We start from the raw sequence: 27,201 nt of genomic DNA, 5'->3' as shown, positions 1-27,201 counted from the left end.
GGTAAATATACCCGTCTCGCTAACGGAAGCGGCACCTAAAAGTAGTGCGATAAGGACAAGGCGAAAAATCCTGCGTAAAAATTTCAAAAATCGAGGTTTCGTACTCCTCTGTTTCCTCCTCCAAAACTTAACCAATCGTAACCAAATTTGGAAATCTAAATGATTATGAAATTATCTGTGTCGGACCGTTTTGCTTTTTTGGCTAATTGATATCAGTTTTGAATGCCACGCCTCTCATTGCGGCATAGTCAATTAGGCCATTTTGGCCATTTTTGAAGGGCTCTAGCGCCTTAAAAAACAAAAATATCAAAACGGTCCGACACAGATATTGACAATATTAAACTGTGTTGAAAAAAATCATTGCTCTAGCTTCAAAAACCACGGAGGAAAACGAGGAGTACGTTTGTATGGGGAAATGACCACTCCCGTTGGCTCTTAAAGAATTACTAACGATATGCTACCATCGTGGACTTAAAAAAATGCATTTTCTTATATTACTAACAATTAGTTATTCACCATATATATACCGGGTGTGGCCTGTAATGTGAGCAAAAAATTTAACTGTAGGCTGTACTCCTCATACTGACCAACATTTGTTCAGCGACTATTGGTTTGATTTTTAATACACTTTAAAGTTTATTCTAAGACGCAATGTATTGCGAATTTTGTTATGTTTAAGGCGTGACAAGCAACGTCAATCACAATGATATGGCGTGGCGATGGCGTCCACGAAGATAATATTTATTTTGTATGAAAAATAGGGAGTCAATACTTCATAAATTTTAAAAGTTGTTGAACAAAAGTGTCACCGTTTGAGGAGTACAATCTATGTTTTAATTATTTGCTCGTGTTACAGGCCACACCCGGTAAATGTAGAGATTTTTTTGGTTCTGAAAAAAAAATATGTTAATAACTTGTAATTGTATATAATAAAAGTGTTATTATATTAATAACAAAATTTTATCCTCGTAATATAAATGTTTTTTGTGAATTCGGTAAATGATACAAGTGTGTAAAAAAAACACAAAATAAGCGTCAACGTTTCATTGTTGTTTTCTACAGTTTTCGCATTTCGCCAGATGTTTAATTGATAACTAAATAGTATGGTTAATAAAAAGGAGGTAGAGTAGTGTACCTAAGATGGACACCGTGACTAACGAAAAATCAAGCTTTATTCGTCTAAAGCTTTGCGTACTAACGATGATTCCGACGTCTTTGTAGACCCGGCCTGGAGACAATATCAAGTCCAAAATAATTGCTGGAAAGTTGTACCAAGAATATTGACCATAGGTACAAACCCTGCCAAATATCATACAAAAATATCAATTTTAACATTTTTTTTATATCTCTGTTTCCTATTTAGCTAACGTGATAAAACTAGTCTGCAATTATATACTATTTAATAATTGTTTAAAAGAAATAAATAAGTTTTTGACATTGTCAATAGTTTATGATTTATGAACAAAATAAGGCCATAATCTGGATAATGTCCACATGTAGAGCACTTGCCCCTACACTTAAGTGTAGTCGGAATTTTACCAAAAATGGCATGCGATTTTTCGTAAGGTCTATGGAGCCCTTTCCATATCCATAATATCCATATAGACCTGCGTTCTAAAACTCCTATGACAGTCAATTAAAAGCTGGAATTATTTTAAGCAATTGTACATAAAATTCTGAATGTTTAAATTTAAGACTCCATAAGTTAACAATTTAAAAAATTGCTGTTTATTTTGTATCACTAATTTGAGTTGTCAGCTGATATAAATACTTATGACAGCTAAGAGTTCTATTTCACTAAGTACCTAGGTACCGTGTTTCGGCCAATGGTTAATTTACTCGGGCAATTTTGACGTTCACCAAACGATCATTGTACGAAAAGTAAATCTGCGTATCGATCAACTGACTACTCTGCGTATTACCTATACCTAATGAAATTCTGCCAAATGTTCCTCTGCCAAAGCGTCTGAGAAACAAAAATCGGCGTAATTCTACTCAGGAAATCAATAGGGCATCCTATTAGGGTTGTGGGCATGCCCACCGTGCCCACAACGGTGGATCCGCGCCTGAGATGTATTCCCAGCTTTGGAACTTTTACAATATGTACTAATGTATCTTTTAATGGCCTACTCAAAGATCAAAGATAAGTGCATAGGTAATAATTATCTATACTCTGGCAAACTATTTCCGTCACTAGAAAAAGGCGGTAAATTGGAAAAATATCGGAGCAAAGGGCTCCACCCATAGCAAATTTGAATTTCGCGCCCTTTTCCCTTCTCGCCGCGCTACGAACAAAATGGGTTTGCCAGAATATATCTTAAATTTTTGAGTAGGCTATTTAATTTTTTTTTCAAATTCTCATGTAAAGTACCCACGGTTGCGTTATTTCTGTTTGCAATCCTGCAAGAGCGAGAGGCAGTTATCTGCTATAGTGACATGATAATACCAACCTATATCATTTTCTCACTCTAGCATATAGCTGCCTCCTGTTCTTGGAGAACCGTGTGAATTAGATCTAGTACTACCGTTGACTTGTAAGTAGAAATCCTTTCTTGCAACTCCAGCGATGTTTTCAGCTAAACAACCGTACAGTCCTTCTTGTTTTGCACTCACATTTGTGATATTAATTGTTCCGTACTCATTGAAGCTGAAAAAATATTTTATATCTACACAAATTATTCCCCTAAACCTTCCTCAAGAATTACTCTATTGTTAGGTGAAAACTGCATGAAAATTCGTTCAGTAGTTTTTGAGTTTATCGCGAACAAACATACAGACACACAAACAGACAGCCGCGGCGGGAGACTTTGTTTTATAAGGTGTAGTATATGGTTTTATTAATTACTATTTTTATTGGTAATAGTGCCATGAAAGTCTTAAGGGGCCCACTGATTAACAGTCCGCCGGACGGTATCGGCCTGTCAGTTAGAACAAAACTATGACAGTTCCGAACAACTGACAGGCCGATACCGTCCGGCGGACTGTTAATCAGTGGGCCCCTTTAAGTATGTAATGTTCTGTGTTGTTATATTAACCATTGAAGGTAGAACATCTAATTTATATCTAAAAATATTGAAAGGTGGGTACTAAGTTTTTTTGGATGAAAGAGATGGAAAGTTAGCAAGTTAAGAATGCTAGTAGTGCTTACCTTAGATTTGTACTGTTTTTGTCAATAACAGTGCCATTAAACTCCCAATATATGACCGGCAGTGGAAAGCCAACAGCGTCACAATTGAGGCTGACATCTGAGCCTATGAGGACGGCTGTGTCGATGTGCAGAGGGGGTTCAATTGATGGAGGAACTGAAATCATTTTATATGAAACTTGTGATATTGGTAAAGTATAAAATAGGAAGCCAAGCAATTTAAAACAATGTGCCCCTGCTGTTAGCAGCGGCCGTACGTTGCGCCATGTTCCAAATTGATTCTTGATGTTATGATTACAGGGCTCAATTTGAAATAACAGGAGAAGCGGTGTGAGCGTAAGGCTACAGGAGTAGGTCAAATAGGTGAGAGAAACAAGAGAGATCAACTTACCCCAAATATAAACGCTGTAGCTATAACTCGTATTTCCATACTTGTTTTCAACAATACACGTGTATTCACCGAAGTCCGTTAAATTTGCCACAAATCTAGAAAAACGTTAAGTCAGTTTTGTTGTAAATTGTTAATTTTACAAGTACAAGTAGGTATATTATAGCAAAGAGAATTTGATATAAAGGCGGATTGACAAAATAATCTTTGTAGCCACAGTAAATTTACTGCCATCTTTCGCCCGCCTGCCAAAATTTTTAGAACGCCATTTGACTTTAATCCTTGTTCTTTCACTGATATGTGTTAAATTTATTAATTGCCATAAAGTGTCGCCATCTACACGAGCATATGCCAAAGGTATGGTGCCATCTTTTCGAGCGATGGTTTGTTATCAATAGGATTATTATAAGACCTATTGATGACATGACAAATTGACAATATTGACAAGGAAAAAAAAAACAAACCGCATCCCAAACTCGTCAATATATTTCCGGTCATCATTGACGTCGTTTCCGTTCTGCAGCCACTTCACTTCCGGTCGAGGGGAACCGCTGGCCCGGCACGGGAGTTCCACTAGCTGTCCTTCTACGAATTGCTGTGGTTCTGGTTCAATTTCCGGTGGAGTTATTTTTGGAGGAACTGGAATAGTATATTTAGCGTCAATGGCACCATCCCACTAACCCGGGGTTAACCGTTTAAATTTGGAGTTACTATGCTTACCAGTACAATTTGACACTGGGTTAACGATTTAACCGCTTAACCCTGGGTTAGTGGGATGGTGCAAGTGGCCCTTAGTAAGATTTAAGATATAGGTATTAGGCTAAGCAGGCCAGGTGTTCAAAATGATCTTGACGCGACATTATTGTTAAGAGAATAAGAGCGTGTCAAGGTAATTTTGAACACCTCGCCCGCTTAGCAACTTCTGCTGCTGACTGTACAGATATTTCACTAGCTACCAAAATTTTGTCTCGTTAGGGCTGCTGAGGAGGTGGTTTTTTATTTATTAATTTTAGAATGATTTTAAAACGTGTCGCAAGTGAATGCTTTATTTTATAGACATACCTTAATAGTACATCACGATACAAGTGCAAAACGCACTTGTATCGTAATGTACTATTACAGTAAATCTGGTTCTCCATTACGACACCGTGTGCTATGCTATAATAAGCACATTACGTAACTACGTCGAAAGTTTAAAGGGCCATATACGGTAAAACGTTGTACGGATCACGTGCGATTTTCCTATTTTTCGAACTTAAATCGTAAATAACTATTAAAGTCGATTTATACAACTGTTGTAAACATAGGCTTGTGTAGTGTTCTGTTTTGTTTACTTACCATAAACAACTACTGTGAAGTTTTTCAGTGACGATCCCAATATGCTAGTAGCGTTGCAGGTAAACAAACCGGAGTCATATTCAGTAACTCTTTCTAGCACTAAATCATTGTCCTTATTTAAATACCTACAAAATAAAATAGTTATTAGGTAAAGCTACATTTTCCTATCTACCAGTAATTACGCTTTGCTGCTGAATTTCATAGTCAAACATTGCATAGTCTAGTCTAGCCCTAGTCATATTAATATCCAAAAAGTCCAAAAAGTGAATGAAAATTGTAGTCTGGCAAACAGGCGAGTTAGTTTGCCAGATTATACCAAACAATTATTCTAAAGCGAGGCGTAGACTATGTCTGTATCTTTAGGTATTTAAATAAAAGTATCAAAATCCTTAAGCCAGTTGAGGCACAGAATAAATAATAGTACTAGGTACAGAAGACTCACTCTCTAACAAAACGCGTCTGTTACGATCAGGACAGATATGGCCGCTAGGTGGCGACAGCGCCACGCGCGGCTTATGGCTTTCCCCAAAATTGGGGCCGAACGGATGTACTTTTAGCTACCTGTAGCAAAGCGACGAAATCGCGGAGTGAGCCACGCCTGGTTGAGGGTAGATGAAAACATGATCAAATAATGTAGGTTAAAGTCAGGTCGTTCAATGACTGATCCAGGCGGTTTTGTATTTAGTTGGTTAACTAATGAATACTATAACTACCCGAAAATGTACAAATCATTTGTTTACTTTTATTTAAATACCTAAAGATACAGAGTATAGCAAGAAATTGCATGCAATTTACGTTACATTGCCGACTACTAAGGTAAACTGGATTCAAAAGTTTCATCAGATACCGCAATGTAATGAAAATTGCATGCAAGATCCTGCTAGTCTAAACCTCGCTCTTTACACTTACATATTTTTCGTATATCCTATTGGCATTAGGTCCTTGGTCCAAGTGACCCACGGTTTGGGCACGCCCCCAGCCTGGCAAGATAGGGTCAAAGGTTGTCCATCTTCGATTTCTATAGGTTTGGGGTCTATCTCGTTAGACTCGATTTCTGGCGGGTCTGTTGAAACAATGCGACAAAAGATTAAATAATATTTTAAGATTCTGCCTTACAAGATATAACATCGTTGTCGAGTAAACCTGGAAAAATATCAAAACGGTTTACCACCACTAGAATTTTTAAACTGACGTAGCAAAAGACTTGATATTAAATTAAAATAAAATTAATATATAAAAACCATCTGTCAAACAAAGTAAGTTAAACTAAATTGTGCAAGTTTCTATCTAACCATAAAAATAAAACTAAAACTCACACTGGACGACTAACGTCACGTCGTAATAATCCCTTCCCAGTACGTTTTCCGCAATACACCGATACAAGCCATTGTGCTTAATAGTCACATTCGATATGGTGACCCGTGTTAAATCCTTACTTGTCATGTTGCTCGGTACATAACTGAACTCTTGGGACGAGTCGGGTAAGAATTGCCATGTTAATGTTGGCGTCGGATTGCCTTTTAAGACGCTGTAAAATAATAGGACTTTTATTATTTGCTATAGACATTAATTTGCTTCTTGTGATACTCGTACCACCGCCCACACTGTTAACTGTACATCGGTCGATCTTATGCCTTTTATAATAAGGTCCACCGATGTACAGTTAGCAGTGTTGCTGATTGTTACTAAGGTAAATAAATGGACCCTATATGTATAGGCTGCTTTAGGATGAAGACGCAAAGGCGCTTATGCATTTTATTTTTTAGGGTTCCGTACCCAAAGGGTAAAACGGGACCCTATTACTAAGACTCCGCTGTCCGTCCGTCCGTCTGTCCGTCCGTCCGTCTGTCACCAGGCTGTATCTCAAGAACCGTGATAGCTAGACAGTTGAAATTTTCACAACAGATGTATTTCTGTTGCCGCTATAACAACAAATACTAAAAACAGAATAAAATAAAGATTTAAGTGGGGCTCCCATACAACAAACGTGATTTTTGACCGAAGTTAAGCAACGTCGGGCGGGGTCAGTACTTGGATGGGTGACCGTTTTTTTTTTTGCCATTTTTTGCATTATGGTACGGAACCCTTCGTGCGCGAGTCCGACTCGCACTTGCCCGGTTTTTTATTTGTTTTTGGTTGCTCCTGAACATGGTTGTAAAATCTTGATATCAAAAGGTGGTCATTATATTAATCATTTGAGCAAAGAGGGTATAACGATACAAAATCTCACCTACATGTTAAAATTGAAGAATTTCCTTTCGTTGACACCACAGTAGCCGGTTCCTTAGCCAACGTTGGAGTTTCTTAAATATGAAACAATATGCATTTTTTTAGAACTTAATTTATTAATATAATTAGAACGTAATATAAAATATTGCTTCTGAAAAATCTCAAAGTAAGAGTACTTCAAGTTACGCAGCCTCATAACACAAATTTTCTTTTCAAATTGTTCCAAATTCATACATACACATATTATGTAGTTACTTACAAAAAATTTGTACACAAGACCTCATGAGGTTTTCGACTTCTACTCGAGTTCAGAGGTTAGCCTAACAATCGTTAAAAAATGGTAAACTTTATTTAACCGCCATAGAATATTTCATCGAGCGTGTTCGTGTCGCCGGCGGTACGAAGATACACGAAGTTTTGTCTTATTTATCAGACCGCGGCGAAATGAACCCGATTTTGTTTGTCTTATATATCAGTCTACGGCGGTTAAAAGGTTAAATACGTACCTAAACCATAAACACTCAAGGCCCCACTCACAACTAATTCCTCATACCCATTACTAGCTTTACACAGATATAACCCGAGATCATCGAAGTCAACTCTGTCAATAGCAATGGCTGAGTTATCGCTGGACCTGCGTATATTTTGTTTAGTACTTAATTCTGTGGTGTTGTGGTACCATTTTATCTGGGCGGTTGGGTATGAACCTATCTGGCATACCAAAGTTACGTCAGAGTACAGTTGTGTTGATAAATCTGGAATAATAAAACAACATTATGATGCAGGATACAACCTTTCTAAAAAATAAGAAGTAGGTACAATTTAAAATTCCATAAGACGATTACGGAATTCCCTTGAAAACCTTATGGTCCTCATCGTTAGTTCCTCTTTACCAAATGGTGCTTTTTCACTCGGTGCAAATTCATGGAACGTTCCTATAATTTACGAAGAGTTTCCTCGATCTCTGAAGGGACTTTACAATAGATTTATTGATTGTTTAGAATACACCTTATAGATCTAATTAATGATCAGATTTTGGTGGCAATGGGACTAATGGGACTATGCCCTTTCAAACAAGAAATATCCGATCCAGATGTCTTAGCGAAATAAGGGAACACTTATTAAAAAAGATCCTGACAAACAGACAAATAAAATTGTGTTATATTTTTTACCTGAAAATCCTTGTAATAGTCTCATAGGCGCCCTAACGCCAACAGTCACGGAATCCTGGTGAATGCCCGCCGCATTTTCTCCGAAACAGAAGTATGTCCCGTCCACTTTCGTCGTCTTACTATCGATCTCTAAGACGCTTCTGTACACGTTTGGGGAAAGTACTGAAACCTGAATTGTAAAAATATAATGATTAATTAAATATCGATTCATCGGATCGATTTGTTTCATTCATGTAAGGTTATGTTTTTGTCGCCATCGATTCCCACTTCCGGTTTTATTAAAGCTAAAGCACTATATTTTCCCAGACGGGAATGTCAATTCCTGGATTCGTCTCATTTTGTCAGCCTCAATTTCACTTCGTCCGACAAAATCGCTCATCCACCAATTGCCGTTTCCCGTCGTCTACAATAACCCTTTTCCAGGCACAGTACGATTTATCGACCACATACGCGCCAATAGAGTTTCAACTTTAGCATATCGTTTTAAGGTCCAAATTAGATTGCACTTTCGTTAAGCATGATTTGTCTTCAAATGAATCATCAAAGCTGGATTTTATTGGATTATTTGATTATTTTGGGAAAACCTTATAGATTAGTGCGTCTTGGAAAAGGGTTAATCTACTATTCCACAAATACTTACCTATATCCATAGAATCATTTATTGCCACATTATACAAGTTATTTATAAAGTTGATGTAATACCACAGAATAAATAATAGTACTAGGTAAAGAAGACTCGCTCTCTAACAAAACGCGTCTGTTACGATCAGGACAGATATGGCCGCTAGGTGGCGACAGCGCCACGCGCGGCTTATGGCTAGCCACCAAAATTGGTGTGGAACGGATGTACTTGTAGCTACCTGTTGCAAAGCGACGAAATCTCGGAGTGAGCCACGCCTGGTAATACTTACAGTGTTGTTAAGAAATGTCTCCGTTTCCCTATGCCATATGATCCTCGGCGCCGGCTTGGCTTTCACCAAGCAGCTGATGCTGTATGCCGAGCCATTCAGTAGGGTTATGTTTTTATCGCCATCAATTTTAACCTCCGGTTTTATTAGAGCTATTATTTGGACGGAATCTGACACTGAAATAAATATGTCCGACATTTGATCATCAAAGAGTTATTAACTGTAAAAAGTTATATAGCCTAAGAAATATTCGTGTTTCGAACTTGACAGCTGATGTAAATGGCTCTGTAGGGCTCTGGTTGTCAAAAGATGACGCTTAACAGTTACCACAAAACGTATGGCGCCGTAGGGCGCCATCACTTCAACTGACTAATTCGGGGCACGTGTCTAATTTTTCTTAGACAACTCTTTGCAACTTTTTGGTTATAATGTACTCGTAATAATAATATAGTAAGTAGTCAACTTCTCGTTTAATTTTGACTTTAATAGCAGATCGTCGTTGTTAGAAGTCGAGAAACAATCTATCTTGTATCAGGAAAGAGCGCTTCTATCAAATATCAAATAAAAATACGGTAATCAAAAATTGCCAATATATTCCAAATTTGGAACATTGGGCGTAGACTACTAACCTTTATAATCTCCTTTCAAAGCCGAACAAGTCCAAACCCCATCTCCATCGACCTCTCTTTCCAACACAGCATTAACGCTACCATTGACCGAGCGTCTCTCCACCACAGCGCTATTATATAACCACTGAATCTCACTGCAATGTTCGACTATACATACTAGTTGTATGGAAGAGTGCAGGACTCTTGGTAATGTATGCGGCCCTAGTATATGCGCTGTGGGTGGAGTTGTGATCGTGACGGTGAGAGATTTTGATGCTTGGCCACCTGAAAGCAACAACTAATGTTTTCAAAACCAGATGTAAAGCAAGCTGCAAAACTGCATGGACACATTGTGAATGGAATTCATTTATAAAGTGGCCATGTTCATTTGCAGTTGAATGTACCATCATCAACATTGTTAACTGGCCAATTAAACCATAATGCCGAGACATAGTGTTATCAATTATGCAAAATTGAACCCTTTCAGTTAGCAATTAAGTTCAAAATCATAGTGGCAAATATATTGCCTCTGCCTTATTAAAACTTGAGTCCCTAAACAGCGTCGCTGTACTCGCTCTTAGTTCATAACGAATTTCTGCAGCCGTTAAGGGTTGAATTTGCCAACTGTACCTAACGATTACTTAGATTATTGTAATAAATCTGTCGAAACAAGATGATTTCACATTTATCAGAATGATCATGTTATTTATTTAATCCTTATAGCACATAAGAAAACACAGTGTACAAAAGGCGAACTTAATGCCATAAGGCATTCTCTACCAGTCAACCTTAAGTAATTAATCGCTAGATGAATTTTTTACACATTTTTGATTTGGTTAAAAGGCTGTGGACGTTTTCATGTTGTCTAAAAATTAGAGCTTCGTTCCCATTATTTTCGACTAAGTATAAAAGTAGCCAGAAAGCGGTAGTTTACCTTCATGAGCAGCTTTACACGAATAAACTCCGCTATCCTTTTCCTTTGCGTTCTGAATTATTTTATTAAAGTGGTAGACTCCATCGCTATGCGCTATCGCCTCCACGTTTAGGTAGGTTTCTGAAAATATTAATAGTAGATTGTTAACCAAGGGATAAGGCACTCATTTCTGCCGAGGTAGTTATCCAAGTCCGAGGCTGAAATGATACCTTTCACCCGAGTTAAACACTATAAGTACTTTTCATTTAGAATAAGAGGAAAGTAAAATGCACGTGTTTTTTAAAAAACATTAGAACATTAGGTAGGTACTAAGTATATTTTTTTTATACTTTTTATTGAGGGTTCTTTCAATTAACAATTTAGGTAAAAGATGGAATGGGGAGTTTAATATTAGAACGGTAATTGCATACCTAATAAATCCATTTAAAACCAAATTTCCAATGTTTATCTTTATACAAATGAATAAAATCGTACTTGGAAATTAAAATGCTCTAGTGCAGACACGTATCACTTTCTGCACACTTTTTAGAACAACAATGACCCTCTTTCAGAACATGAGAAATTAAAAATCTATATTTTATTTCCCTGTCGCTCTTAGCAGCAAAATAGCCAATATTGTCCGGTGAAAGGATAGATCTAATAAATAAGTATAATGGGAAATTTGTTATACCGTTTTGAGAGTCAACCCCGGTGAACGTGAGCTGATATGTAGTCAAAGCAGTCTCGGATACCACAGAACAGTATATTGACAGATCTTCTCCCGCCATCAACGTTTCGCTGCTGGCCGACATTGTTACTACTGGTGGTTCCGCTGGAAATTAGTTGTAATATAACATTGGATTTAGATTTATTCGTATTATTAACTCATTGAGTCTGGGAGCGGTAATTGTTTTTTAAAACTTTAAACAATGTTTTTCAATAACCTAATCCATATTACAGCCATTTGTGAAATTTAAAAACGTCATACACACGCCAGCATCATTAGCACAAGCGAGCCAATATAAACCTTACTTAAAAGCGCGAAGGTAGCTTTGACTGTACTGTCCGACTTATTGCGTGCAAGTGTTCTTGGGGCTGAGGATTGTGGGCAAAATAAGTAACGACATCATTAAAGATTCTCGACGTCCAAAGGATTAGTACTATAAGTACGTTCGCCCACACTGTTAACTGTACATTAGGGTTTCTGCTCGAGAATTCTCGAGGCGAGAAATCTCGAGAAATTTGTCCTTCGTCGAGACGGGAAAAAAATTCTCAATGCCTCGAGAACTCGAGAAATAAATCTCTTGTGATAAGTAACCACAAAACACGCGTATAAAGACGTGTTGTGACTATAATCAAGTGTATTTTTAGTATTAAAAAAAAGGTCAACAATCTTGACGAGTCTTTTTACTGAAAAACGCTTAAAACAATTAGTAACTTTTACTTATGAAAGCAAAACAACATAATGATCGTATATATGCTAATGTTACATATTTGCCGTGACTTATTTATCAAAAGTGTTTTTCATTAAAAAGACACGACAAGATCGCTTATCTTTTTTCTAATACAAAAAAAAACGAATTATAGGGCCTTGTAATAACAAATATTGCTAAACTATATTACTATTGATAAATCAAATCATCCCGATATATTCTTATTAGCAAAATAGCACAATATTAGCAGCTTCATTGTTACGTTGAGTACCTAATGTAAGTATTCATATTACTTAGAAAAACTTGATGATAAAATACCTTATTGTGATTTGTTTATATTTTGAGAAATACCTAAAGAAATACACTATAGCATTTCACATCGCCGGCACGCATGCACCTTTAGTTTTTTTGTTGTTGAATTTCGATTATTAAGTGCAATTTATGGTAACTACAAACTTTCCATTTGTTTGATTTGATCTCACCTACGTAACCTATGAGTCTGATTTGTAGTAAAGCAAACAATTGAAAATAACAAGGTGTTTTATGAAACTTTAAAAATTTCTCGAGATACTCGAGAAACTCGAGAAATTCTGGTCGAGAATTCCCGTGCCTCGAGAAATAAAAAAGGCCGAGAAACCAGAAACCCTACTGTACATATATTGGTGGACCTTATGCCTTTTGTAATAAGGTCCACGGTTGTACAGTTAGGAGTGTTGCTGTTTGTACTTACTGTATTTAGTCTATATTAAATATTGTCGTTGTTGAAAGTGTTCTCAGTAAAAGTCGCTAAATAATTCAGTGAGTGAGTTTTCGAAAGACTATTGAGTTACCTACCTATTAATTCCACTTCAGTGGTGGTTTGCTTCACTCCCGCCACGTTTCTGGCCGTGCAGACGTACGTGCCCACATTATCTTCGGTCATATTCCTTATTATATACTGAACCGATGTACTCTGTCTGAAACAGAACATGATGATAAGCTAAGAAGATGTCACGGTCACGGCATGCGCTTTGTTGATTGGCTGTAACAGGTTGGATCGAAAAAAACATTTGAATGTAACCTTAAATTCTTTCACTTAAATATAATCCTGGAACTTACAAGCTAGAAATCTGGGGTTGAATTTTCGTGCCGTCTTTCATCCAAAAAACGTTTACGGGCACCAAGCTCTCCACATCGCAATGAAGTATCACTGTATCATGCCGTAGAACACGCATCTGAAATATAATTGACGTACCATAAATCTGCACAAGGGCACACACATTATTGTTTCTTATTAGTTCGCTGCTCGCTTAATCGCTGCTATTGGACTGAAGCCAAATTTTGAGAAAATTACCTTTTGAGGAGCCGTCAAATATGGAACATCTGTAAATAGAACAAAGGTCGATTAACATTTATATACTTATTATTAAACTTATTTTATACTTACAGTCACCTGCAATAATAAGTTACTCTTAGGCGCACTTGCACCATTCCACTGATCCGGGGTTAACCAGTTAAACCTGGAGTTACCATGGTTACCAGTACAATTTGACACTAGGTTAACGGTTTAACCGCTTAACCCCGGGTTAGTAGGATGGTGCAAGTGGGCCTTAGAAGGCCGCAAAAATATGTGACATGCTCTTATGACTCTACAAATAAGATCGTGCCAGATATTTTTGCGGCCGCTGTGTAGCATAATTATTGCAGGTAAGAAAAAGCACAGAAAATAAATGGAAGATTGTAATTGACCTGGAGGCTTTGCTTGAATAGCCGTTGCGCCGACTCTTCGTATTTCTTGTCCGTCTTCGTCTATACCGTTTACCTAAAAATAATTTCTAATTTAATACCAGTTAGGAGAAAAAATTAATTGTTATATTATATTTTATTTTAGTCTGACTGGCTTGCCCGCCTTGCCTTCGTTATATAAAAAAACTATAAGGGTTCCTAATAGATGACTACGGAGCCCTACAAATGTTTACTCACCGCAATATAGAATAAATCATCAGGCGGAATGAACGCCTCAGCCAAATATATCTTATTAGCGGCATCCACTTCTTTCAATGGTAACTCAAATAGCGTCTTTCCCTCAAGGCTCAGGATCTCAGCATGAGACACTTGGACCGATTTATCTATGTGCGTCAATGACAGCATCATGAAATTATATGCACCTGAAAAAAAAACATAAACATTAATGTCCTGCAGTAGTGATGTTTGAAGTTTGGAGACCCCTAATGTTGTTAAACATCTAATTAGAATCCACCTAAGCAAAGTCAGATCAGATCAGATCGGGGAAATCCTGAAGAAAGGCCAGGTCAAGAGCACCCTAAACCGGCGAGCGTGTATGAAGAATGTTATGAAAGTGAAGGAAGCGAAAGAGGTATGTCAGGATCGTAGCAAGTGGAAATACGTGGTGTCTGCCTACCCCTCCGGGAAATAGGCGTAATTAAGCAAACTCTGCATCAACTTGGCAAGGGACAAAGTGTAGAGGTGAACAATTTGTCGATTATAACGGCATTTCCACATTATCACATGGGAGTTGCATAGATGGCGCAATCATAGTTTGTGCGATAGGCAGACACTCATATTAGCACGTCTGTGCATATTGAGTGATCAGCACATTTAATGTAGATCTTGCGCCTCCACTCGATAAGGGATTGCCTCTTCTGTCACGTAGAATAATTATATATAATGATAGAATAGTAAGTATTGTGAGGATTAGAGTGTACAAGCTGGAAGACAATACATCTGTTAACCTGTATACTGTGTTTACTGAATCACCCTTCCACCCCGGCGCTCCGCCTATTACATGGCGACCGTGACACGTGAGGACTTGAGGATACTGCGAGTATAAAATCATCATGGACGACGACAGTGAGGAGGACTTTGAGGACGAGTCGGCGGCGTCGAACTTACCCAGTGATTTGTCTTATTAATTGGTAATCAACAGTACCAAAATGGGTGGTCAGAAACCGAAGAAAGAGGTCATAATAGTGGCCGTGGCCAGTATCAAACATCGCTTCATTGGATTCGGCGGGTTTGGATTTGGATCTGACGGAGGTCCGAGATGGAGGCTACGCGTCTGGGTACGCATTGCTGCCGGGTGCTGGGAGCGTCTCGTCGAGCGAGGTGGAAATTTTTAAGGGTATTTTGCGTATTTTGTATTTTTTTTTATCTGTGTGAATTATTTTTCTACTTAGTTAACTTTGAGGATTTATTAGAAGTATTGCGTATTATAAAGGTAGAAATAAGTTATTGACAAGAGATAAGTGTATTTATTAGTTAAAGATAATTGTAAAGAAATTGCAGCTGTGGATTTTAATAGTCGCGTTAAAAACGGTAGAGAGATTTGAGTATTTACGATTAGAGATTCAGGAGAAGGACGGATATGGTATCGAAAATTACCGATTTTTATGTAAAGACGCTTCTTTCTTTGCATTGTAAAAATGATTGTAACGAATTTATTTTTTTGCACACTCAAACTATAATCGTGGTACGATTAGTGCGAGTCAGCAAGGTCGAGAACGGGGGTGTATTTTCGCGAGTAGGCAAAAATCGGACAGTTTCTGTAGGTCAGACGGATAGTGTAATGTCAATGTTATTCAGCACGTGACTTAGATGACAAACGTAATGAATTTGTTTTTTTTTCGTGTCTAACGAAGATTATGTAAATATGTGGTCTTATAATACTAGTAATCACGTAGTGGTAACTTGTTCAAATGAGGAATTTATCAGATATGAGTTAAGAGTTGCTAGTTTAGGATTCTAACGGATTGTACTTAAACAAATAAACTGGACACGACACTCTGGTACTACGTCTTTGGAGCTTGACCAGCCTAGAGTAGTAGATATTAAAAAACTAAACTATTAAAATACAGAATTAATAATTTGCTCGAGTAAATAATGACGAGATTGATGGAAGATGCGGAATAGCGGACCTGTAAAAATGATACGGATAATGTTGTTTGTGTGAGCTCTACAATTTATATGAATCAAGATTCTCTATTAACGAAGGCATGCTTAGACGTATCGTTACGAGACTTGATTATGCTATAAAAATGATAGGGATAATGTTGTTGTGTAAGCTCTACAATTTATATGAATCAAGATTCTCCATGAACGAAGGCACGCTTAGACGTATCGTTACGAGACTTGATTATGTTATGGGAAGGTCCCAATGCAGACATTAAGGTTATGGCTCATTGTGGAAAAGGTTAAATATAATAGAATTGTTATACATTAAAAATGAGCTAAAATAAAAAGGATGTTACGAGGTGAACTAAGTAAGGTCTTTCGCGTGGGACAAGATGAATTACCTAGGTTATATATGAATTATTTCGTTGTTAACGAAAATTACCGAGCGGGAAATGATAGAAGTTATACTAAAGGATTATTATTGTTACTAACTAGTGGACATGCTGGTAGTACTAAACGGATTGACGGTATCTAGAAGCACGAGTATTATTGGAAAAACTGGATTATATAAAACGCAGAAGTTTAGCAGTAGACAAACGCGAGATAATATTTTTATAATTATAGCTACCTATCACAGCTACAACATCTTTTGAAAATATTTTTTTAGATTACTTGGACTTGGATAAAGCAGGATGTAAGACAAGTATATTATAACTTTGAAATGTGAAATATTAAGTGTGAAATGCAATGTTTGTGTTAGAAATAGTTTTTTAAATCAAAGTATGTAGGTAACATATTAAATATTATAAGTCAAACATTGTTAATTTTAAGATAGGTGATTTAGTATTGATTAAGAATGAATGTTACAATAAATTAAATGACCTATATTTAGGACCATATAAAATAAAAGACATTATAGGTTCAAATTTAAAGGTAATTAAAAATAATACAGATTATTTAGTACATAGGAATAGAGTAAAATTTGTATCACCAATAGTGTTCTTTTCAGGGGAGGGAACCCCTACCTTTTCAGGGGAGGTGCGATAGGCAGACACTCATATTAGCACGTCTGTGCATATTGAGTGATCAGCACATTTAATGTAGATCTTGCGCCTCCACTCGATAAGGGATTGCCTCTTCTGTCACGTAGAATAATTATATATAATGATAGAATAGTAAGTATTGTGAGGATTAGAGTGTACAAGCTGGAAGACAATACATCTGTTAACCTGTATACTGTGTTTACTGAATCACCCTTCCACCCCGGCGCTCCGCCTATTACATTTGCCTCTTTCTCTAGGTTTGTTCAATGAGATTTGGCTTAGAAGTCCAGGCCATAAAATAAATAAAAAACAAGAATTTGACACAATTGGCCTGATGAGAAATTTTGAAATCTCTTTTAATATTGTCGGTACACTTCCGGTTCCGAAAAACACAATATTTCAGCTATACTCATAAGATTTAACATAAATAAATGCATTTTATTATAGCTAGTTTAAACCTCGCGCGTAAACGCCTCGCACGCCATTTGTGACGTCATAAATTAGATGGTGGTAGGGTGGTAGACATTGTTTACATACTCACAATTACGAATTTCCCTTGAATCCGAATGATATTGTTAATTCAGCACCATATATTACGATTAGGGATGATAATACATTACAAAAATTTATCACAATAACTCATTTTGTACAAAAACTCTCACGCGGTTGCAATTTAAGATGAATTATTTAGATACATGTTGAGTGAAATTCACCGAGAGCCGGTTTTACTTTTTAATTTTTCATTTTTTCTGGTTACGACAGCCAACATGGCAATGATAGTTCCATTCAGCCAAATAATTAAAAAAGTTTTTTGGTGAAATGTATTTATTTAGCATTTTATTTATGTAATAACAAATAAATATTTACTTTACATCGTGTAATAATATGTTTTGGACGTAATAAATGTTTAGTGGCGAAATAATATTTTTTTTGTACCTCCAAACTCTGGTGAGGATGTATGGATTACGGTCAATGAGGATGTCTATGCTGCTCTAAGAAATACTAGCTCGCTTCTAATTGGCGTTTCAGTCAAAATGGCTGATTGGAGAATTTTGCACTTTTATTTTATTGAATATATTTAAGAATCCTAATGTTTATACTGAGATTGGGCCATTTTTTAGAATCATATTAACATATATGTTCCTTTGAAACCATTATTTCCATCATTCTTTGTTACTGTCATCAGGCCAATTCTAGGGATTGACAGAGCAAAAGCTAATATGCTGGCGGCATTTGTTAAATACTTCGACCGGTCAACTCCATTGAATCTGACTATTTTATCTTATCACCTTGTAGCGGCCTGTAGCTAGTCTCCACGGGCGAGCCTGGTCGCTGTACAGAGAACCCGTGGTCGAAGGTCAGGTTAGACAGCCCCACCACCTTGACGGAGTGCTCCGCTTCGCTGCCCACAGTTATTGACCAGTTCCCAGGCTCAGGCTGCAGGACTTTCACCACCTATAAATAATAAAAAATGTTTCAAATTTGACAGGGCACCGTTTTTGGTAAAAGCAAACTATAGTGTCATTGCTAGGCATAGGCCCAAAAGGTTGGGGAAAGCCCCAACTTACTGATATCGGTTTTGTGCTGGATCAAGTCACGCCTTCAAAAAGGAGTCCCGCCATCGCCATCGCGTGGTCTGCCCCAAACGATCCAAGTTTTCAAGCCACTCTGATTATTATTCATTTGGTACGCGTAGGCGTGACCAGCCCACTTCCACTTTAACTTGGTCGCCTTCCGAGCTACATCAAGCATTTGGATCTTAGAGCGCAGCGAGGTGTCCCGGACGCGATCCACCAATTTGACACTTAACATGTTACGCTCTATAGCATGGACCCGTATTAAGACTTCTAACCTTTAGTCAAAGACCAAGTTTCATTCATTTCATTCTATTGTGCACAATAGGTTATGGGAACTGAAAATATGCCCATGTCCATAACTTTCCGCTTGAGTAACAAGTCAAGTAACTCACCATAATTTCCGCCAAGTCTAACGTGGTAACCAGTTTGGGTGGGCCTGTCAGTTGCTCCCCGGTGGGGCTGAATACTTGGATTTTAGGCTTGGAGCCCGACACCGACACCGTGACTTCGTCAAGCGAGCTATCCACAGGTATCTAGAAACATAAAATATTATGAATTATGAAAATGAAACATATTATGATTACTTATAATTATGAGATAAAGCATAAACGCTACTTGCGACATCTGTTATGGAGTAGCCGAACTTCGGTGGAGCTAGGCTACATGACGCTAGATGGCACTATCTTCAAAAGTGAAAATCGTAGCGTAATTTAGACATTATTTCCTTAACTGTAAAGTTCAAATTATCGTAACGGGACTCGAGGGCTCAAGATCTCTATGGAAATAAGATAATATGGTCAATCATCCTTGGCGACAACGGTTTTTATAGTAGGTAATCCAGTCTTATTCTTATTTCCGAGAGGCTAAAGCAGTCATCATCTTATTACATAAATAAAATATTTAATGAGATTATACTTATTAGGTACAATAGTAAATGAGCATTTAGCGTACCTACCTCTCGTGTGTAGTTGTATCCAGCCGGGTTAGTCACTGTGCCCAGGTTAACCGATCTGGCTTTGATTGAGCTCCTTACAAAATCTAAAACCTGAAAATAGATATAGTAAATGGAGTAGTTAGAAGAAGAAACTCTAAAACAAAAGAGGAAATATAAGAATAAAACATAAACGAGAAAGTCAGATCACTAATTCAAATACAGGATCGAATCGACACACACAACTAACAATGTACCTACCTAATAGATGAAGACTGAGTATGCATACTCATAGCTTCAAGATAATATTTGCATGATTAACCAGCAAAATATGTTTCTGTACGGGAATATCTTTCCAATAACACCTTGTTATACCATATTTTATTCGAATAAAGATTTTTAAAATTTTCACAGTTTTATATGATTGATAACAAAAGCGATGTTATATCCCTCGAGAAAACTTCAGCAGGGACGTTATTTCCTCACAGATCTAATTAATATCGTGCTGTATTTATTTCACAGCCAGAGCTCTCACGACAGGTAATTAAAATCGAATTGATCTAGAATAGAATAGAATAGTTTTTTTATTCGTAAACACACAGACAATAGATATATATATACACATAGACCCACAACACACGCCTTCTTGAGCTTACTGTGGGACGTTACTTAGTCAATCTGTGTAAGAATGTCCTATAATGTCCTATAGAAACAACATAGTGAAAAATAAAGTGTCTCGAAATGGCCCCATCTCAGCATGCTGGGGACTTCCAGCGCTGATCTTCTGATGAGACCATCAAGTGAGAAATAATCACGGAAGGTAACAGACAAAAACTTACCTTGTGAACATTAGTTTTCTTCAAATAAAACACTTGCCCAGAGCTGGCGGCGGCTATCTGTGGATACACTAGGTAAGATGGCTTCTTCAGATCGTCGCAGTGCCCCGTTAATACAAACACTACCTGGAAGATAGGATTTAGCCATGTTCAACATTCGAAAATATGTTACTGCTTTGATATAGGTACTATAAAGGTACTAGCGACCCGCCCCGGCTTCGCACGTGTTACACAAAACCTTAAAGGGGCCCACTGATTAACAGTCCGCCGGACGGTATCGGCCTGTCAGTTAGAACAAAATTTAGACAGTTCCGAACAACTGACAGGCCGATAAACCTAAACCTTCCTCAAGAATCACTCGATAGGTGAAAACCGCATGAAAATGCGTTCAGCAGTTTTTGATTTTATCAAGAACATACATACATACAAACAGACAGACGCGGCGGGGGACTTTGTTTTATAATATAAGGTGTAGTGGTGCAGACGGTGCAAGTGTTTTTTAAAACGTCAAACTTCTATGAGATTATGACGTTTAAAAAACAATTGCACCGTCTGTGGGCTATCAAAATAGCTGCCAACTTAGCTTGGTCTAACATTACCTGACTCTGCTTCCTCTAACTAGATCCAGCACTTTCCCAACCAGCCTATTGATCATGTGCTGTAGCATCAGTGAACACCATTAACGTAATATATCTATGGACTGGCCTTACGGGCACTAAAAATGGTACTAGTTTAGCGGTGTGACTCACGAATTCCAGCCAATCGTGCAGTCTAATAACGCAACTAGTTGCGACCAATAGCGCGCGTGATGCGAACTCATCAACCAATCGCGCGCGTGATGCGAACTCATGAGCCAATCGCGTTGTACCGGTGTCACACCGCTGTACTGGCCCCTGTCATGCCTCATTATTATTGTCCGTAAAGCCAGTCCCCTAGATATCTATGTCAACGGTGAAAACATATACAAAAGATCGCGGTCGACTGACGTTCAAGGCTAGTTGGAGGCCGGTTAGACTCTTCACTGGGCAATCTCCGACACAGTCTATAAATACGCTTTCATTCTCACCTGACTTTGCTTCCTCTGAACTAGATCCAGCACTTTTCCAACCAACCTATGATCATGTGCTGTAGCATCAGTGAATATATATACAAAATACTTTGGTCGACTGACGTTCAAGGCTAGTTGGAGGCCGGTTAGACTCTTCTCAGGGCAATCTCCGACACAGTCTATAAATACGCTTTCATTCTCACCTGACTTTGCTTCCTTTGAACTAGATCCAGCACTTTTCCAACCAACCTATGATCATGTGCTGTAGCATCAGTGAACACATATACGAAAGACTTTGATCGACTGACGTTCAAGGCTAGTTGGAGGCCGGTTAGACTCTTCTCAGGGCAATCTCCGCCACCGTATACTCTGACGATGTTCAGAGCGTCATGGAATATGGTTTTGTTGTGGGTCACTGTTGCTGGGCCGACACCTATTGGGAATAATAAAATTTGCCGTAAAAAGGGTTAGGTACAAGTGCCTATCCCTGAACAGTCATGAGGGAGGGATGATTGGGGGAGTAAATGTGTGGTCTTTTGTTTGTTATTAAGAAAAATATATGATAATATTTATCAATCACCTTTTTTATCGTTCTAGTGGGTCGCTCGTTGAGCCCTTTATATTGAAAACAATTATTCTACTGTCGTAAACTCTTTCGATAATGGAGCAACTGAAAATTATTACATTTGTACTATATGACGGGAAAAAATAACAACAAGAAAGACTTAGTTGATCCACCCAGGTACAATTTGTAACGCGGAAGCAACAATATTTTAAGTAAGAATATTGAACTAGGTAATGAACTCTAAAAATTAAGTAAAATTTAGTTAAAAAATCCAAATGGGTCAGTTTTTTACTAAATAAAAAACATAGGTAGGTACATAAGTAATAAATAGAGGGACTTCCCCAGTTCAAATAGCTATTTCCTTGGTCTTATCGTTATTTACTGGGGCCAAATTGGATCACGGTCGTAATGTTATTAATAATTATATGCTTCCGGATGAATGGTTTCCTTGGTAATCTTGGTATCACTGATTATATATTATTTATTGTGAACATTGAGGTTTTCACTTTAGACCACTTCATTCTTAGGGTTTAAATAATACGACCTTATGTACCACTACATAGGTACTAATCCAAAAGCCACGGATTGGAGATTATAATGTTCTTTGTTTTATTTATTTATCATCTCGATCGAAGCCCCTGTTTTAGCCACGTACCGTTCAAAAAGACGAATACGCCAAAAGCATATAAATAATAAAAGTTACATAAGTATATACTTACTAACAAAAAATACTTATTACCGCACTGAAAGTATGTAAAAATACTAAGGTAAGGTAAGGTAAAAATACTCTCAGTAGCACTGACTCAGTACTTATTTTTGAAAATAAATACCTATTGTATTTAGGAATAAAAATAACTTACCAGGATCATGAAAAGGCACGAACACAAAGTCAGCAATAATGCTACTCTCCTCCAAAGCCGTGTTCAATATCATCTCCGCACCCTCCCGCAACTGTTTCAAATCGTTATACATGGATCCCGTCGTATCGAACACAAACACTAGACTACTCTTCTCATCTTTAACACTTAGTGTAAATGATAGTGCTATTGAAAATAGTAGTGAGATTTGCACTATTTTGTACATAGTGATACAACACGACGGTACGGTCATTCGGTTAGCGGTGGACTGATAACTGTAGTTTATCTTTACGCGCGCGACATTCATTTAAATGTTACTTCGATTGATGAGGTTGTGAGATAACAATATTATTAGTTTAATTTATGTTAAGTAATAGTAGTTCAGCGTATGCATCGCAGTGTAATATAATAAGACGCCAAGCCTCAGACGGCGAAGCACATAGCACATGCGCATATAGGTAAGGTATACCTACAAAAACAGTGAGCTGCATTTTAAATTGTGTATACTCTGTATCCTTAGGTATTAAAATAAAAGTAAACAAAATCTACCATCAAATGGCTCCTTAAGCCAGTTGAGGCTAGATGAAAACATTACATGATCAAATAATGTAGGTTAAAGACAAGTCGTTCAGTGACTGATCCAGGTGGTTTTGTATTTGGTTGGTTAACCAATAAATGTTACAACTACCCAAAAATGTACAAATTGTTCGTTTACTTTTATTTAAATATCTAAAGATACAGACCTACTTCATATCGTCGTATTTTTTGACCTCATTAGCTATATTTGGATATCATACAGCTTTCTATAAGTACAATTAATGTTTTATTATATAAATACAATTCCATAAAAATATGAAGGACAATATTAACTCAGTCTTAAAGGTCTAAATTTGCTAAACCAAAAACCGACGTTGAGGTTTTAAATTTTGATTGGGAATCAAGGATTTAAGCAGAGTCTTACTCTGCTGTGGCCTAGGAGGAGACATTGTGGTCAAATTGTTGACCTATCCTAAGATAAATACGTTACCCAGACAAATAAAACGTCTCATTATTATAAATATCAATTAGCTAAAAATTTGGCGAATTATGCTCTAATTTGGTATAAGAATAAATTATCTTATATGCCCCTTGACCTGTTAATCGATTGAGGTTGGCCGAAATCACTATACGCGGTAATTATTGTACCTACCTACTTGAATTTATCGGTGCATTTGGTCACTGTGTCATTCATTCTATTCAATACTGTTTTTGCGATAAGTACTCTGTGTAGCTGTGTGAGTAATCAATGTAATCATTCACCTTCTCTCCCGGAGACCTATACCAAAAGTTAACTTGCTTCCATTTGTGCGAAAGAACAATCTAATTTGAACCTTAAATACGAGTAGGAGTGTTAAGTACCATGCATGGGGTTAAGGATACTGGGCCATATTTTTCGACTAAAACGCCGCGATCGTAGTTTTGTACTGTATAAAAATTGTGTTTCTCCAATGTTTTGAGTCTGTCCCTGCCACTGTCTTATCCCACAGGAAAGGCGAGCCAATATGTGTGGAGACAGGTTGGCTGCAGGAAACTGGCGCTTATTTCAGGTTGGACCTTGGACCCTACTCGCGCCATACGGTAACTCCATTCCGAGTTTTAATTTTGGAGTATCTTTCTCCTAGAGGGATTGCAGGCCAATGCTAACCACCAGTGCAAACCAATGCCAACACTATGATAACCTGATAACTTAATAATGAATTATAAAAGTAAAACTATTCTCAATAGAACTTATTAAAAATAAAATCTTTATTTAAAAATTCACACTTCACATATCTATAGAAGACAATTGCTATAACTTACACTAGGAGATAACAAACTAAATACCTACAAATATTGCTCGATATTGTTCTTAATAAATAATACATGCTACTGCCTGCACCTAAAAAGTTTTATGCCGGCTGTACACACTCGTCGAGAGACCCCGAGACAGACAGACAGTGTGTACATACTGCTCCCTTCTCGTCTCGCCTTTCTCCGATTGGGTCAGAGCGTTGCCGAGACTCTCCGCGAGACGCTCTCGACGAATGTGTACAGCCGGCATTAGATGTCATCAGTTCTTAGGTGGCAAGTGCATTTATTTATAACGGATACTCTAAAGGTGCGTACATATTGAAGCATTTCTAAAGTTGGTCAACCCATTTACGTCAGTAGAAAAATGTGGCAAATTAAAAAAATGTAGGGACTAAAAAATTTAATTGAAAGAAAAATTGATCTCGCGCCTTTTTCTACTGACAAAGTTGTTTGACAGAATATATTTTACATTACTGTGGATAGAATATTATGTTACAAACTAAAATAAACTCCGATATTCCGTTGACGTCTGACTATATATATATATTATATTATATGCATTACTTAAACATTATTGCACAATAAAAATAAAACTAGCATTTTTTTCAAGAAGATTAAATCGTAATATTGAAGTCAAGTTGATATGCACATGAAATACTTCAGTTTGTATGCACCTTACTATTACAAGACAACATTACATGGACAGAAATGTTCATAGAATATAGACAAAATTATTGTAACAAAAAAAGCGAATATAAAATCAGTCAACGCACAGAATAAATAGTACTAGATACAGAAGACTCACTCACAAAACGCGTCTGTTACGATCAGGACAGATATGGCCGCTAGGTGGCAACAGCGCCACGCGCGGCTTATGGCTAGCCACCAAAATTGGTGTGGAACGGATGTACTTGTAGCTACCTGTTGCAAAGCGACGAAATCGCGGAGTGAGCCACGCCTGGTCATGGGGGCATTTCATAAACAATCGTATTCATACACAGATTGACTTTAAATGAAATTACAAGTGTTATAAAGGGCCACCAGATTTTCTGTGATTACATTCAAAAGTACTTATTAATTGAGGATTATTCTATGAAAATTTATGTCCAAGCTTAAAGAGATCTTAAAATACTTACTTGTCTTTATAATTTGAGCAAGGCAAATAGTCAAATCTATATCTAAATAAGAAAAAAATAATCCAAATTCCATTGCAAATAAAGCCATATTAAGCGAATTAAAGATGTCCAAATAAATTTTATATTTAATATGAAAATAATGTCTATTTTTTTTTATTGTTATTATTCGGTGGTCGAGTCGTTATTGCATTTCATTCTCACACAAATTAAATAATTTTGATTCGATTTTTTATCGAGCATATTTTATGTAACCTAGGATGTCCGATACACGATTAGCGATTACATGAAGAGCAGTTATTAAAAATCGAATCAAAAATACCACAAGTAAGACTAATCATATGTTCCATATAAGGCCACATACACACTTGCGATTACAACCGCGGCGGCACGCCAAAATACCGTACGTTGGCGGTTAAGTGCATACCACTAAAATCAAATTTGCGAGTGTGTATTGGCCCTAAGAAAACATCATCGTCATAAGAACGAAACGCAATTCCCGCATACATCATACAAGATATGTTAGTCGTTATATAAAACGTTCCTAGCTTTGGCAAGTGAGTAAAATATGTAAATTAAGACATAATTTGTACTTGCGTTTTGCAATTCTCTCGTCATGGGGGACAGAATATGAAAGAAAACACTACACAAACACATACACGATACATACAATTTTAGACTACGTAGAACGTACGTAGTTCATTTTCGAGACGATTGTAGGGGATGGTACAGGAAAGTGTTGATATCGCTAAATATAAAATTTGCACGTACGAACAGTTCCCATCAGACACATCGGAGCTTTCGTGGTGCTCAAAAATATCTGAACGCGCACTCTAATAGACCCTCTCCTTGTTAATAGAGGCTTTGTTCAGATATTTGTGAATATCTCGGCCGCTCCGATATATCTGATGGCAACTGTACGTTGGTCTACTCGTTATCTCTCTCTTACGCACACAAAAACTGTGTGTAAAGAGAAATTAATATAATTGATGTGAAAAGATTTCTTAATAATAGGACACATACTGCGTCAGTTTTGATCGTCGCAGCAGAACACAAATATAAACAGAAGAAAATACAAAATCAGCTTTATGGTTAACAGATTAAGAGCTACTATTTATTTGTTTAGTTAATTTTTAAACGGTTAAGTACATGTCAAGTAGTCTCTAAATACGACTTTAAATTTACACTAATAAGGTTCAATTTCCAAAATTCTTACTATCCTTTTTAAGTTATTTATCTAGCAATATCTTCACGTCTCCAGTACACATCCCCATTGATTCTAATTTTTTTCTAATGCAAAATGGATGGGGCAAAACTCCCACACAGTCCATCTTAATAATAATTAATCTATACCTC

At 37.2% G+C, this 27,201-nt stretch overlaps 1 protein-coding gene across 1 annotated transcript in view; it reads right to left on the bottom strand.

The window, feature by feature from the left end:
- Nucleotides 1-23,108, bottom strand: part of LOC134795197 (hemicentin-1-like) — a 40,106-nt gene extending 16,998 nt beyond the window's left edge. The window contains exons 1-25 of the mRNA XM_063767027.1: nucleotides 22,886-23,108; nucleotides 21,664-21,893; nucleotides 20,416-20,538; nucleotides 19,601-19,690; nucleotides 19,038-19,178; nucleotides 18,358-18,523; nucleotides 14,097-14,281; nucleotides 13,863-13,935; nucleotides 13,468-13,496; nucleotides 13,233-13,348; nucleotides 12,969-13,090; nucleotides 11,393-11,533; nucleotides 10,723-10,842; nucleotides 9,810-10,073; nucleotides 9,184-9,356; nucleotides 8,273-8,441; nucleotides 7,607-7,855; nucleotides 7,102-7,174; nucleotides 6,188-6,399; nucleotides 5,781-5,934; nucleotides 4,872-4,996; nucleotides 3,998-4,172; nucleotides 3,537-3,631; nucleotides 3,149-3,302; nucleotides 2,526-2,647 (exon numbers count right to left, since the gene is read on the bottom strand). Of these exons, the coding sequence (XP_063623097.1) occupies nucleotides 2,526-2,647; nucleotides 3,149-3,302; nucleotides 3,537-3,631; nucleotides 3,998-4,172; nucleotides 4,872-4,996; nucleotides 5,781-5,934; nucleotides 6,188-6,399; nucleotides 7,102-7,174; nucleotides 7,607-7,855; nucleotides 8,273-8,441; nucleotides 9,184-9,356; nucleotides 9,810-10,073; nucleotides 10,723-10,842; nucleotides 11,393-11,533; nucleotides 12,969-13,090; nucleotides 13,233-13,348; nucleotides 13,468-13,496; nucleotides 13,863-13,935; nucleotides 14,097-14,281; nucleotides 18,358-18,523; nucleotides 19,038-19,178; nucleotides 19,601-19,690; nucleotides 20,416-20,538; nucleotides 21,664-21,893; nucleotides 22,886-23,108 (3,724 nt within the window). The remainder of the gene's footprint in view (nucleotides 1-2,525; nucleotides 2,648-3,148; nucleotides 3,303-3,536; nucleotides 3,632-3,997; nucleotides 4,173-4,871; nucleotides 4,997-5,780; nucleotides 5,935-6,187; nucleotides 6,400-7,101; nucleotides 7,175-7,606; nucleotides 7,856-8,272; nucleotides 8,442-9,183; nucleotides 9,357-9,809; nucleotides 10,074-10,722; nucleotides 10,843-11,392; nucleotides 11,534-12,968; nucleotides 13,091-13,232; nucleotides 13,349-13,467; nucleotides 13,497-13,862; nucleotides 13,936-14,096; nucleotides 14,282-18,357; nucleotides 18,524-19,037; nucleotides 19,179-19,600; nucleotides 19,691-20,415; nucleotides 20,539-21,663; nucleotides 21,894-22,885) is intronic.
- Between the last annotated feature and the right edge of the window lie 4,093 nt (nucleotides 23,109-27,201).

This window comes from Cydia splendana, chromosome 11, assembly GCF_910591565.1.
Source record: "Cydia splendana chromosome 11, ilCydSple1.2, whole genome shotgun sequence".
Taxonomy (NCBI): Eukaryota; Metazoa; Arthropoda; class Insecta; order Lepidoptera; family Tortricidae; genus Cydia; species Cydia splendana.
This window is presented reverse-complemented; position numbering and strand designations above follow the sequence as displayed.